Genomic DNA, 13,228 nt, shown 5'->3' on the forward strand with positions numbered 1-13,228 from the left:
CCGTCGCTCTTCTCACCTGTAATAGGAAGTTTTAAAGCGTTCATCACAATGCGGGATGCCAATCATGGCGCGCGAAGACCTTCATCAACCGCCTCGGACCTCAAGGGCGGCGGCAAAACGTTTCGGCGAGACGAAATCATGGAGATCCATAGCCAGGCGCTCGAAATGATTGAAATACTTGAGCGAATGTCCACGATACTCGAGGCGATAGAATGGGGGGAGTAAAGAACGATATGATACTGCCGATCCACGGGCCTCTGCGAGAGAAGATCGGGATCTAACGCGGAGCATTTGAGTGCCGGTAAGCATTATTTCCATATCCAGTGGGCTTTATTGCTGACCGTTCAGCAAGGTCCGTCGAGAATAAGTACAAGGAACGCAGGTTAGGGGAATGTGATTCTTACCGACTATGTACATGTACACCTGCGATCCAAGACGACCTGCTCATTTGTGGTGCTGATGGGATGTGAGGTCATACGGCTACTTCTCGGTTCACTTTCGTGGCGGCAGTTTCTCCGAGCTCGAGTTAGACTAAAGTTATATTTCCCATGATGAAATGCCCTCAGGCCATTCTTTTCCAGCAACGACCACCATGACTTTAAGCCTCCGAGATATTACAAATCGAATTAAACCCCATCGCCTATTTCTTTAAATGGCTTAGCTTCCTTTTTTGTTTGACATTTTGAGGGGCACTCAGGGCCTCGGGAACCTTAGCTGGCTTTCTCTTAGGTCCCGTCCGGTCCGTAGCGGCACAGTTGGTGGCTGTCATTTATTTAGTCCTATCCAGACAGGCAAGGAGAATCAACGGCGCTGAAATCTCCAGTCCGTTAATTTCTGCGCTGATGGTCCCCCCTACTGGATGGAGAAGGCGGCAAAGAATGGGTGTCAGAAACCTTGTTTATTTTCTCCCCTTGTTTCTTCAACAAAATTTATTCGGTTAGTGAGGGGTCAGCTGCGTTATTTTATCTTGTGGTCGAAGCTAACTGGCTGAATAGGGACCAAGCCCCGCGATTTTGGGGGTTTTGGATGCTCGATGATGTGATCTTGCCGTTTCTGCGGGATGCTAGCATGAATCCATCTCTGAATTTTCTCATTTCTTGGGGGCGGGGTAATGTACTGATGCTCTGAGCGAAATTACGCAGTACTATCCTTGGAGGGGTAGAGAGACTCTACTCTGTAGTCCTGGAATAAAAAACAAGAAGAAATCAAAAATAATTTTTTTATAAAAGAAACTTCTTTTACAGGTTGCTAATAGCTTTAGCCGTTTAGCCAAAAAAAAAATAAAATAAAATAAAAATAAAAATAAAAATAAAAATAAAAAAATAAAATAAAATAAAAAAATAATCCCGGAAGCTCACAAAGTTCAACCATTCTTTTACCCCTCCACCCCGCTTCTACTCATACTCTCTCTCTCCGCCGCCCCCACGCACAAAATACAACCTTCCACCATAAACTTTTTCCTTTCTTTTTGTCTACTCAGTCCGTTACGGTCTCTGCCATGACAGCGCCATTGAGACTCACCGAGCTTAGAGGCGACTAGACTGGTATATAAGCATTTTTACCCCGCGAGCGGCTTCCACACTTTGTTTGGTTCCCCTTTCCCGTTCCCCGAAGAAAAGGATTAACCAATTAAGATTTTATTCAATTTCTATTTTCTAGAATATTATACGAAGTATATTATATGTATTATTTATTTTACTTTAACTTTGTAATTTCATTTTTGTTTTTCAATTTTTACCTTCTACCCGCTTTTGCACAAAGCCAACAAGGGCTGGAGGTTGAAATCTGACAATGGTTTAACTTTACGATAACTCTAAAACCAACCCCACAAATGCGCATCGACAAACCGTTACTAGCAGTATTCCAATTTCACCGCCTTCGGCACAGGGTTCGGGTTAGAGGTGGGTTATGGTTAGGAATCAGGATCAGGGTTGGTTTCGGGGGTTGCTTAGAATTTGGGGGAAACGTAGAGAAAAAGAACACCTTTTCAAGTTCCCTGCGCCGCCTCATTAGGATGAAGGGGATGGATTGATGATGACCCTGGGAGGAAGCGATATGCAGCTATAGGGTATTATTGTTAGTTACCTGGGCAGTGGCTTAAAATTCTAGAAAGAACTCTCTGAACTGCATTCATATATTTATCAGTTGCGGACATAGTTCGGCAGAGGTACAGTATGGGCGTTGCTAAGTGGTTTTATCCAAGGTTGAAGTTATGGGTTTAGAAATCTCAGCCGGCAAGGCTTTCGGGTGTGGTTTAAACATCTCAGCAACTGTAGATCACGCATCTAAACTACACCACCACAAAGCATTATTGAGACCCATAGCTCTGGCCCTCACAGAATCCCAACCCCTAACTAGTGGATGGCGAGTGTGGATTAGCACTAGCAGTGTATATTGAGAAAGTTGGTGATTGTTGTGGTGTGGGTGTGTTTTAGCTGGGGGCAGTAGGAGTTGAGCGTGGTTTCAAGTTGGGTGACTTTCTAAAAACCACGTTCAAGTGTACTAGTGCCCTATCAGGATATTTATCCATTTCTGTTATTGAGTACTCGTAACTACTACCCAGGTAAAGAAATAGTTATGGTCGGGTGACTGATACTATATCTATATCTTTATCTATATACTGTGTGTTATGTGGAAGCGAACGATTCTAGAGAGAATAATAGGTCTTGTGGCCACCACCACGGCAGGGGAGTTTTAAACATAGTTTTTCACCCATCGATTCCCTCCTTTGATTCCCTCCCGTGTGTTAGAGGGGGGAATATATGCGGTCGACGATACGATGGGGATGCTGGAACATTTTCTATTTTTGATTTTTTGTTTTCTTTCTTTCTTTCTTTCTTTCTTTCTTTTTTTTTTTTTTATCGGTTGAAAAATAGAACTTGATAATGAGCGAGGGGATGGTGGAAATGAAAAGAAAAAGTGACCAAGGGACCTGAAAGTACACGTAGGTAACTTAGGTAGAGCTGCGGGTGGCAGAAGCGTGATCTTGGTCCGTGCCAGTGATGTTGAGGATTCGAGCAGCATGGTAGGAAGGTAAGTAAATGAAGCTGATAAATTCGTGGCTAGATATGGGCGTTTTGTCTGCCTGCATGAAAAGAATTTTTGCTTGATCGATGTTTGAGATTTACTTTTTTTTTCAGAGGCGGCCAGATTTCAACATGTGTGAATGCACGCGTATTGGACGTTTGGGTTGAGGCGGACCATGCAGTTTTCTCTTCTCTTATATAGAGATATATATATGGACTCTTTATTTTCATCTTCCACGATGATGATGATGATGATGATGATGATGATGATGATGATGGGGATAGATACGGGAGATAAAGGTTCCAGTGGAGGTCATCCGGTTTTGCAAAACTGGTGTGGTGGTTTTTGCAAGACCGGGCCAAGTATGATGAAAAACACGTAAAATTAGTTGACATCAAGACTTTTTGAATGTTTTGCATTGCGTACACGGTGGGTGGGCATACTGAGCATTATGTCCCTGTTTTAATGCTGTAATAATAATGGTAGCAGACGGACGCATCGGGAAATTTTTTTCCAACTGGGGGGATGTTTTCAGCCAGGAAGAGGGAGGAGAAGAAGTTATGCCCCCCAAAAAATAAAGAAACAGTGTTTGAAACCAGAATTGTTCGGAAATGGGCCACACAACCCATGACAGGGATAGCTGCAAACCGGATAACCAATGAGCTTTCATTGATATACAGTACATGTGCTTGTAAAGGATATGTATGTCCCGTGAAGATAGCCTATATTCAAGGGCTGGACTGGAGCCTGGGGCAAGAGGCTAGAGCAGTCCTAGGATCAGTAGCTGGCTATTCAGTTTGTTGTTACTTGAATATGGAAGGAGTGGCCAGGGTCGTTTGTGAGGCTCAGAAGGTGTGAAGGCACACGCCATGGTTCGGCTGGAAGTGTCCGGGAGTTAGATCGGGGGGATGAACGAGAGAGTTTGCAACCCTCGGAGAGCGCAGCAAGCAAAAAAGCAAACCTTATCGTTCTCAAGTTGAGTTCAGATTGGAAGAAAGACAGTGAATGCATCATACATCTACAACGGCTGCGTCCAAGTACGAGTGATGTATGAGATATCAATGTCTGGCGGCTCAGTCAGCCCTAGGGCGAGGGGAAGAAGTCTCACTGGGCCTGGACAGGGACGTAGTAATGGAACATGAGAGATCATAGGAACTGTAATATTTGGACACGGCCCGAGAAATGGCGGGAATAAAGAGTACTCTGGAGATGAATGGAGTGAATGGAAGAAGGAAAAAGAAAATGGCACAGGCAGTGGTTATTAAAGGAGAACAGACAGATATTGGAAGAAAAGGAATGGAACGGAGTTAGTACATGTACATTCAGAACTTGAAGATTGGAATTGAAAATTGAAACATTCAACCATGAAGGGAGGATATATAAAAATAGGCATTCCTGTGTCAATCATGCACGAAGAAGAACAAGAGAATTGAAATAAGAAAGAAGTAATAATGGGCAACAAACCGCAGCCAGTAGCATTCTCGGTTTCAGTTCTTGATGGCAAGTGAACAACAGGCCAAACCCGCAAATAAATTGTGGTCGAATTCTGTACAACTAGAAACTAATAGTTGACTAGCTATCTAACCTGTTCGACTTAGCAAGTCGTCGCATGGAATAATAATAGCTTTTGCTAACTTTTCTGCCCGCCACGGACGTTCGGCAAGCCAAAGAGCAGCCTTTCTGCTAGCCCTTGCTGATATTGGCGCTCTCACACATCAAATATTAATTTTTGCTGGTCTCGCTGGTCTTGCTGGTCTCACTGCCTCTCGCTACCTCTCGCTGCCTCTCTCTGCCCGCTGGCTCTCCTCCTTTACTTCGTCGCCCCTTGGCAGACCCCCTCGCACATTCCCCCCCCCTTTCCAAAATATTCTAGTCTATCAGATAATCTATCTCGTTAGTTATTTGATACACTCAGAGAAAACAAAACTAGAAATAAACAGAAATAAATTAAAGAAGCAAAATAAGAGAAGATAGAGCTAAAACCGCACATTCTCTCTGCCCTGGTGGCTCTGTGTGTTGTTTGCTCCAAAAGTTCGGTTTTTTTGCCCCGAATCTCTCCACCAAACGGTTTAGTTCCCTTTGCACCATTTGCACTTTATTTTCTTTCTTTTTTTTCCCTTTTTTTTTTTTTTTTTTTTTTTTTTTTTTTTCCTCTTTTGCTCTCCTCCAGCCTCACAACATCCCGCATCTCCTCCAGCTCTTCACAACTCCCTCCGCCCCCCCAGGCAACAGCACCATCATCAACGGCAGACTGCAACAGCAAGGAGTCTGTAGCCTCTCAATTCGCTTTCTTGTCTTGTCTCGCCATCGTGACGTGGCTGCAAGCTCTTCCTCGCCCTTCGCCCGTCTCCTTCATCTGGGCGTTGTCGCCGCGTCTCCTTGGTGGGCTCGCTGTTCGTGACCAAAAAGGAAAAAAAACAGTGACCAAAAATACAAAATACGGGTGATCTCAATCGCGCCTCCTTTTCTTTCGTTCCACCAAGAAGGAGACCATCGGAGAACCCCTCGGCCCTTGTCTCGTCGAAACATCTTGGCCCTTCGTTCTTCTGTCTTTACGGTTGTGGAGAAAAGGTACGTGTGTTTCGGTAGCTACGATAATCATTCATCGTTCGCTCCAGCATCTTCCCAAAATTAAACCTGAAGACCTCTCCTTGTCCAAATCTATCGTCTTTTCCACTCATTTATTCCGGTCCATCCGGCAAATTCCCTTGCCATCCTTCCCCTCCTTCTCCACAAGAAGATTTCAGGCCTACACAATCCCTGTCTATCCTACCCTCCCGTTATCTCGGATTGTTTTCGACCACTTTCCCAGTCCAAGGCTCTTTCTGGCCTGAATTATGCCCTCGTCGTCTCGAATTGTTCGCTAATGTCCAACCCCATCTAGATTTCTCGGTCATTGCGAAACTCCGATTTCTGAAATTTCCCTTCCAAAGGACTCCCTGCCTGAAAACCTTTTTTAACCCCTCGTACCTCATCCGTCTGGTAGGCACGACTTTCTTTCTTCGCCATAGACAGTTGATAGGCCCTGGACATTCCTGGGTTTAGAGAAGACAGCAGTTGGTGGGGCAGCCAGAGGGTGGAGGTTGTCCGTTTCCGCCAGGCCGGCTGTTGGAGTCGTTTATCGTTGCTGGACTCGTCCAGCTTACGAATCCCTCCGGTTCCATATAACTGCATAGAGAATCCGTGCCATTTCACAATCCAGCCTTGTCGCGAAATATCTTGAAATTTTGCACTCCAATATGTCGACCTTTACGACTAGACCTGGGCCGGAGATGCCTATGTTTTCCTATGCCCAAGCCGCGAAGGGGTTTTCTACTCTTCCAACCGTGCCCAACGTCGTTGAGAAGCAGAACAAGTCAAACACGACATCGTCAGGTCCAAGTAGCAATAGGACAGCTACTGGATCAGTGGATGGGGATAGGTCGAGCCAAACCGTCGCCTCGTCGACAGACATGGAACCATCGTCCGTTGCTACAGAGCCTACTAATACTACTAGCAAATCGCAATCGTCTTCTCAGCGCAACTCATATTCGACAGTCACCGCGCCTGCTGCTGGTACGCCTGCCATTGGTACACCATCAAAGAGTGCAACTTCTGGGACTTCCTCTCCATGTGCAGGAGCCACGTCCAGCGCCACTTTGCCTAAAGAAGATGATGCACGGGGGCTCCCAAATGGCTTATCTGATTCAAACTGGGACAAACAGTCTCAAGTTTCCGGATCTGTGGAAAAGTCAAGCGAACGTGGAGAAACGAGCAAAGAAAAATCGAAGGAAAATGGTTGGGAGAAGGATCCCGCTGTTTTGAAGGAATTGAAGGCTGCGCCAATCCCTACTGTCAATGTCTGGCAGCAGAGGAGAGAAGCACAAGAGGCTAAGGCCAAGGCTAGTGCTTCGTTCAAATCGGCTACGACCGCTGCTGTCCAGCCTGTTAACTCTAAGTCGCCCGCTCCTAGCGAGAACCGTTCTGAAAGTTCCAAAGGCGGGGCAAGAAAGAAGAATGGGTCTACTGAAGTCGTGGCGGATGCGACCACATCCAAGAAAAAATCAAACGAAACCGGTAAGATCAAGGAAGAAGGTAAGGGTTGCTTGTGCCCTGCCCCAAACTTTTATTTTTCCGTCACTCTGCATAGGTTCCAGAAATTATGGCGTGCGCTCAAGTAAACCAGCGGATACTGACGTTGAAACAGTAGAAACCTTCCCTCCAGTTGGCGACCCATCATCTTGGCCTACTCCCCAGCTGGCACAAGGCGAAGAGTTCCGCAAGGCCCAAGAAAAGAATGATAAGACCGATAAGTCTGAGAAGGAGAAGACGTCTTCTGGGGGATTGCGCGGGAAAGAGAAATGGATGCCTGTTCCCTATGTTCCGACAGCTGTATTTAATACTCCGCTCCCCCCTGCTGCTCGAAGAGGTGGACGAACTTCAAGAGGCGGGAGAGAAGGAGGTATGCGCGGTGGCGCCCATCCTTCCGTTCCCGTGTCCAGTGGTGATCGAGGGGTCCCTGCGTCCGCTTCAAACGCCAGTGGATCAAAACAGATTGGTTCCAGTGATAGGGGCCGAAGTGGTACTCGTGTTGTCTCTGACCAATCAGAAACTACTCAGTCCGGAAGAACGGGTAGCGCAACTGCTACTACTTTGTCGTTGGATGAAAAGAAGACTCCACAAGCCACCAGACATAGAGCCGTTAGCGAAGCAAAAAGTGTAAAGGCGCGAGAGGAGCCTCAAGGAACTACAGGAGGCGAAACTCAAAATCATCAACCTGCTGCTGAAGCACCACGTCAGCGACAGCACTCCAAGAGCTTTGGTAGAGTACATGACTATTCCAATGTGGTATCCCAGCGGGGCGCTGTCCAAGGAGATTCTCAGGCTGCCACCCGCTTTAGCTCGAGTCATGAGCGCCGTGTTGACAACGGCCCCAGATCTGCGGACTTTTATAAGGAGACTCCCACTTTCCACCAAAGGGATAGAGAATACCCACGGGAACGTAGCGACTTCCACCGCGATCGTGAGTATGGTAGAGAACGTGGAGAATCTCGTCCCGAAAGAGGCCGCGGAGGGTATAGGGGACGGGGCGGCCACGCAAGCTACGGCGGAGCTCATAATTCGCAATATCATAGCCCCACAATTGGACAATCCCAGTTTCAAAGTTCGAAACCGTTTTCACTCAGTGAACGTCACCGTTCTCACCAGCAGGCTTCCCAAAATGGCAGCCAGCACCATGGTTCAAACAGGGGCCCTAATATGAGATCACCATCTCATCCATCATCAGGAGTCTATGGTCTGACCCCGTATTCTATTCAAACTGAGATCAATGCGATATACGGGTATCCCAATTTACATCAAAGTCCAATGACCGCGATTCCATACCAACCATACCTGGAGCAGTTTTCTCTCATGAGCATGATTTCGATGCAGCTGTAGGTCCCCAGATTTCCCTCAAGTCCCAAATCACCCTCGATCATGGTTCAGCTAATGAATTTCCAGGGAATATTATTTTTCGGTTGATAATCTTTGCAAAGACTTGTTCCTGCGGAAACACATGGATTCGCAAGGTTTTGTTTTGTTAAGCTTTATCGCTGGCTTCAAGCGGATTAAGAGCCTCACCGAAGACATGGATATGCTTCGTCTTGTCTGTCGCCAACTCAAAGGTGTTGAATATAGACCTGGGGAAGATGGGGCTGATCGACTTCGCAAGCGGGAGAAATGGGAACAGTGGATCCTCGCAATGGAGTCTCGCGATCCTTCCGCCCAGAATGAAGGCCCTCCCCCACTTATTTTGTCATCTCCAGCTCACGATGGGAATAGTGATGATTTGAACTCGACTCACCTAGAGACCCACGTGCCATATGGCAATGGGTCTTTACACGAGATCTCCGGAAACGTGATCCCTTCCAATTATTCGGCGTCGAACGGCACTTCTTTCGAGACCCGCGGGCGTCGGTCCGTATTATCGTCCTCTGCCCCCGAATTCTCGCCAGCTTACATACCAGTAACGGCACAAAATGAAAATGCGAATGTAGGAAAACCCATTGATAATGAGAATACTTTCCCCGACGAACAGATTGAGAACTTGGTGATTGTGGTGCGTAAGCCAGGAATTTCCAGCCCAGCGCAGTCACCTTTTCTCCTCCCTTCGTCTCGTTCTTTCTCCAGCGGTTCTGTTGACGGTTACAAAGCAGCGGGTGGGACAGTGAGCACAGATAAACGACCATCTCGACCGACGTGTGCGACCCCGATAAATGTTACAAGGTATATACACCACCCTCTTCCGAAGAGAAGCTGCATCCCAGCACGAGGCCTCCAGCCATAGTGATACTGACGTCACAAATAGCATACCTGACGGGCAGTGCTGTGGAAGATCTCCCCCGTCATCATCGTCTAAAAACTCTGAAATAACAGCTAGCGCCAACATGTCCGCGTTCTGGGTCAAAGACAGAGACACCCCGATCGAATCCCTCCCTACCGACCTTCTTCACGAATCCTATAACGTATTCCTAAAAAAAACGCTAGATAAACGATCGTCTGCCATAACGAGTGACGGAAACCTGGATATGGACGTTCTTTATCAATTCTGGTCTCATTTCTTGGTCTGCAATTTTAATTCAAAAATGTACAATGAATTCAGGAGTTTGGCGTTTCATGATTTGCATGCAAACAATTCTACCACCGGCCTCAACAGCATCATCAAGTTCTATGACGGCGTGCTTGCGAGCAGTCGACCTATGCCTGACACCGTCTCTCTGGACCTTGTCCGGCTGGTAGAATCCGAGCTGGAGGCAGCGAAAAAAGAAAAGCCCGCATTTCAGAAGCTCCGCTGTGCATGGCGGAATGGTGCGTTCAACCTGAAAAACAGGAAACGGATTGAACGCATCATCAGCGAACGCGTGAGAGCGGAGCTGGAGAAATGATCTAAAATACCTTCCGCTTTTTCCCTCTTGAAAATTTCTTCTGTGTGTGTGTGTGTCTGTTATTTCAATATTCTTTCCGGTTATCATTGGTGTCGTTTATTTTTCTTCTTCTTTTTTACATCTGCCTCTTGTGTGTTCGCTTCCTTGATTTACCCCCCTTCACTTCATGTGTTTTTTTTTTTTTTTTTTCGGATTCCCATATCTGTTCTCTCCCCCAATCAAGATGACCAAATCGACGAAGTTATGTTCAGTGCTGAAAAACTGCCGCTGATCTTTCGACCTCACATTTGCCGGAGAACCTTATCAATTTTATTATTATTCAGGTGTCGTCTTAAGTGATGCTGCTAGATTCCATTTATCTGTTTCCGTCTCCGTTATTTTATTTTTATTATTATTGTTTTTTCTTCTCCACATCCCCTTTTCGTATTCGTGACATGGATCCTGCTGATGTGTCTTTGCCTTGACATTTTATTTTATTTCAACTAAGTGTTGACACCATTATCCCGATTATCATAGATTTTATCTTACCTTTGCATGTTCTTATCTTCCCACTTATTTTTTTTTCCTGCCTTTTTTTTTTCTTTCTTTCTCTCCTTTTGCTATTGTTTTTGGCTTCCTTTTTCTTGTTTTACCTTTTTCATAAAACCGTTTTCTTCTCTTTTATGTTTTCTCCGTTATAGTTTCTTCTTTCATGTCTGCGAATCTAGCAGGACGGTCGGTTTGAGGTTGGCTTATAATTTTTTTTTTTTTTTTTTTCCTTTAACTTTTTTTTTTTCCTTTAACAAAAGAGGTGAAATCGAATACAGGGTCCTGCAGGGATCAAAGCACATCATCGGCAGAAGAAAAGGAAAAATCTAGGTTATCTTTTTTTTTGTTTCTCTATTGATTTGACAGTATATTTTCCTTTTTCTTCTTCTTCTCCTTCTTGGTTTTTTTTTTTTTTTTTTTTTTTTTTTTTTTTTTTTTTTTAAATAACAGCAAATCAGGCGAGCCGGATACGCAGAAGTTCAGGTCAAATTTAACCTGTTTGTGTTATGGGCGAGGAAGGGCACAGAACGAGAGGCCTAATTCAATGCGGGGTGTGAAGCAAGGGTTGAGTTCAACTGCTGTTCTTTTCTGTGCTTTACTTGCTATATACGTCTACGTCCTTCTCTCTGCTCCTCACTCAGCCTTCAGTTCAGCACCAAAAAGAGAAAAAAAATACAAGGAAAAGCGATAAAACTTCTACCTCTGCCATCTGATTTCATTGTTTGCTGCTACTTTACTACTTCCATTTACCCCTTCCTCGTATAGTCTGGCTCTCCCATTCTCATTGCTTCTGGTGTTTCATTGCTGCCTCCGAGAAGAAACAAGAAACAAAAACGTTGTTTATTTGCTGTTACCGCTTTTTTATCTGCTTTTCCCTCTTGCATAGCCGGGTTTGTTCTTAGTATTTTTAATATATTTGCTGGCTTATATACGTTCCCCCGCTTGCCCACAAAATTCATTATTTGTCTTTTGCAGTTTGACTTGAGCTCCGAAAATTTCCAGTCGTAACAATGCGATAAGCGTAGAATTAATCCGGAGTTCGGAGAATATATCCGAATTGGGCCTGGGTATGGTCCCCGGTTTTCCGCAAGTTTAATCTTTTGCTGTTTGTTCGTTGGTCGTCTCCAGCTTTCATTAAGCAAAACTCCACCCTATCCTGCATATAGTCCACTGAATAGCCCCAGCTGTATCCAGGCAGCATGGAGGCAGCATCGCAGCGGGTATTATCTTGCGGCGTGCGGTTGCACCCGTCAAACCAATTAATATCCCGAGTTTTTTCGTCTCCGTCCATTCCCACAGCTGCCGCCCTCCGCTCCATCAGCTCCCTACCTTACTCCTCTCCGCCGTCCTCCCGTAAATCTCGAATGCTAACATGTCCCAACCAATTCCGACGCTTCGGAAGCACTCCTCGCCGTCTTGCTGGCGAAAACGCCTTTGGTTTCCCCTCCAACGCTCAACCGGGGCCGACATCCTACTTCTCCCACAGACAATCACTACCCATGAACACGGTGGTCAGGTTCGTGCCGCAGCAGACCGCGTGGATTGTGGAGCGCATGGGGAAATTCAATCGGATTCTGGAACCTGGGTTGGCGATCCTGGTTCCGTTTTTGGACCGTATTGCTTACGTCAAGAGCTTGAAGGAGGCCGCGATCGAGATTCCGAGCCAGAATGCGATTACGGCGGATAACGTTACTTTGGAGTTAGATGGTGTATTGTACACGAGGGTGTTTGATGCGTATAAGGCTAGGTGCTTTATTTGTTCCTCCCCCTCCGTTCCTTTACTGCGAGGTGTCTTGCGGATGTGAAGGTGAAGATGAAAAATTCCTGACAATTTTTGATTTTTATTTTTATTTTTTTACCCTTTTAGTTACGGAGTCGAAGATGCGGAGTACGCCATCTCGCAGCTTGCTCAGACCACAATGCGGTCGGAAATAGGTCAACTTACCCTGGATCATGTGCTGAAGGAGCGCGCAACGCTCAACACGAATATTACGCAGGCTATCAACGAAGCCGCGCAGGATTGGGGTGTTGTCTGTCTGCGGTACGAAATCAGAGATATTCATGCTCCCGAAGGAGTTGTCGCCGCCATGCACCGCCAGGTTACCGCTGAGAGGTCCAAGAGAGCCGAAATCCTGGAGTCTGAGGGACAGAGACAGAGTGCTATTAACATTGCGGAGGGCCGAAAGCAGTCCGTTATCCTTGCCTCCGAGGCTCTCAGAAGCGAGCAGATTAATATGGCAACCGGCGAGGCAGAGGCGATTATGCTCAAGGCCGCTGCAACGGCGAAGGGGATTGATGCCGTAGCTAAAGCCATCCGGGACGGCCAGGAGAACGCGCAGGGTGCTGTGAGCTTAAGCGTTGCGGAGAAGTATGTCGAGGCCTTCTCGAAATTGGCGCGTGAGGGGACCGCTGTTGTTGTTCCTGGGAATGTTGGGGATATTAGTGGTATGATTACTAGTGCAATGGCTGTCTATGGAAAGGTGAACGAAGGGCAAATTAAGAGTATGGCTGCGAAGGCGATTGGGGCACGGGGCCAAGGGTCGCAAGAGGAGGGCGGAGAAATGGAGGAAGTTTCTAGGACGGAGCCGAAGCCTGGAGAACTGACGCAAGGCCACTTTGGAGACACTGCTAATGCTATTACTGAAAAGAAAGGGCATGTTGCGGATAGTGTGCTTGAGGGATTCGAGCAGACTAGTCGACGGAGGAGTTGGTGATTTGACTAACCCATACTTCCATTCATACGATCGCTATCTGCTGCTCTCTCGACT

The 13,228-nt window shown here is 46.3% G+C and overlaps 2 protein-coding genes across 2 annotated transcripts; both read left to right on the forward strand.

Moving 5' to 3' along the window:
* Positions 1 to 6,266: 6,266 nt before the first annotated feature.
* On the forward strand, positions 6,267 to 9,932 carry HCAG_01455 (predicted protein; the record flags this gene model as incomplete). The annotated part of the gene is made up of 4 exons (XM_001544358.1): positions 6,267 to 7,101; positions 7,214 to 8,441; positions 8,509 to 9,273; positions 9,356 to 9,932. 4 exons carry the CDS (start codon positions 6,267 to 6,269, stop codon positions 9,930 to 9,932), a joined length of 3,405 nt encoding a protein of 1,134 aa, XP_001544408.1.
* A 1,727-nt stretch (positions 9,933 to 11,659) lies between these two features.
* On the forward strand, positions 11,660 to 13,174 carry HCAG_01456 (hypothetical protein; the record flags this gene model as incomplete). Its single annotated transcript, XM_001544359.1, has 2 exons — positions 11,660 to 12,207; positions 12,328 to 13,174. The coding sequence occupies 2 exons, from the start codon at positions 11,660 to 11,662 to the stop codon at positions 13,172 to 13,174; spliced, it is 1,395 nt and encodes a 464-aa protein (XP_001544409.1).
* Positions 13,175 to 13,228: the final 54 nt, after the last annotated feature.

Source organism: Histoplasma capsulatum, genomic scaffold (genome assembly GCF_000149585.1).
Source record: "Histoplasma capsulatum NAm1 scaffold_1 genomic scaffold, whole genome shotgun sequence".
NCBI classification, from domain to species: Eukaryota; Fungi; Ascomycota; class Eurotiomycetes; order Onygenales; family Ajellomycetaceae; genus Histoplasma; species Histoplasma mississippiense.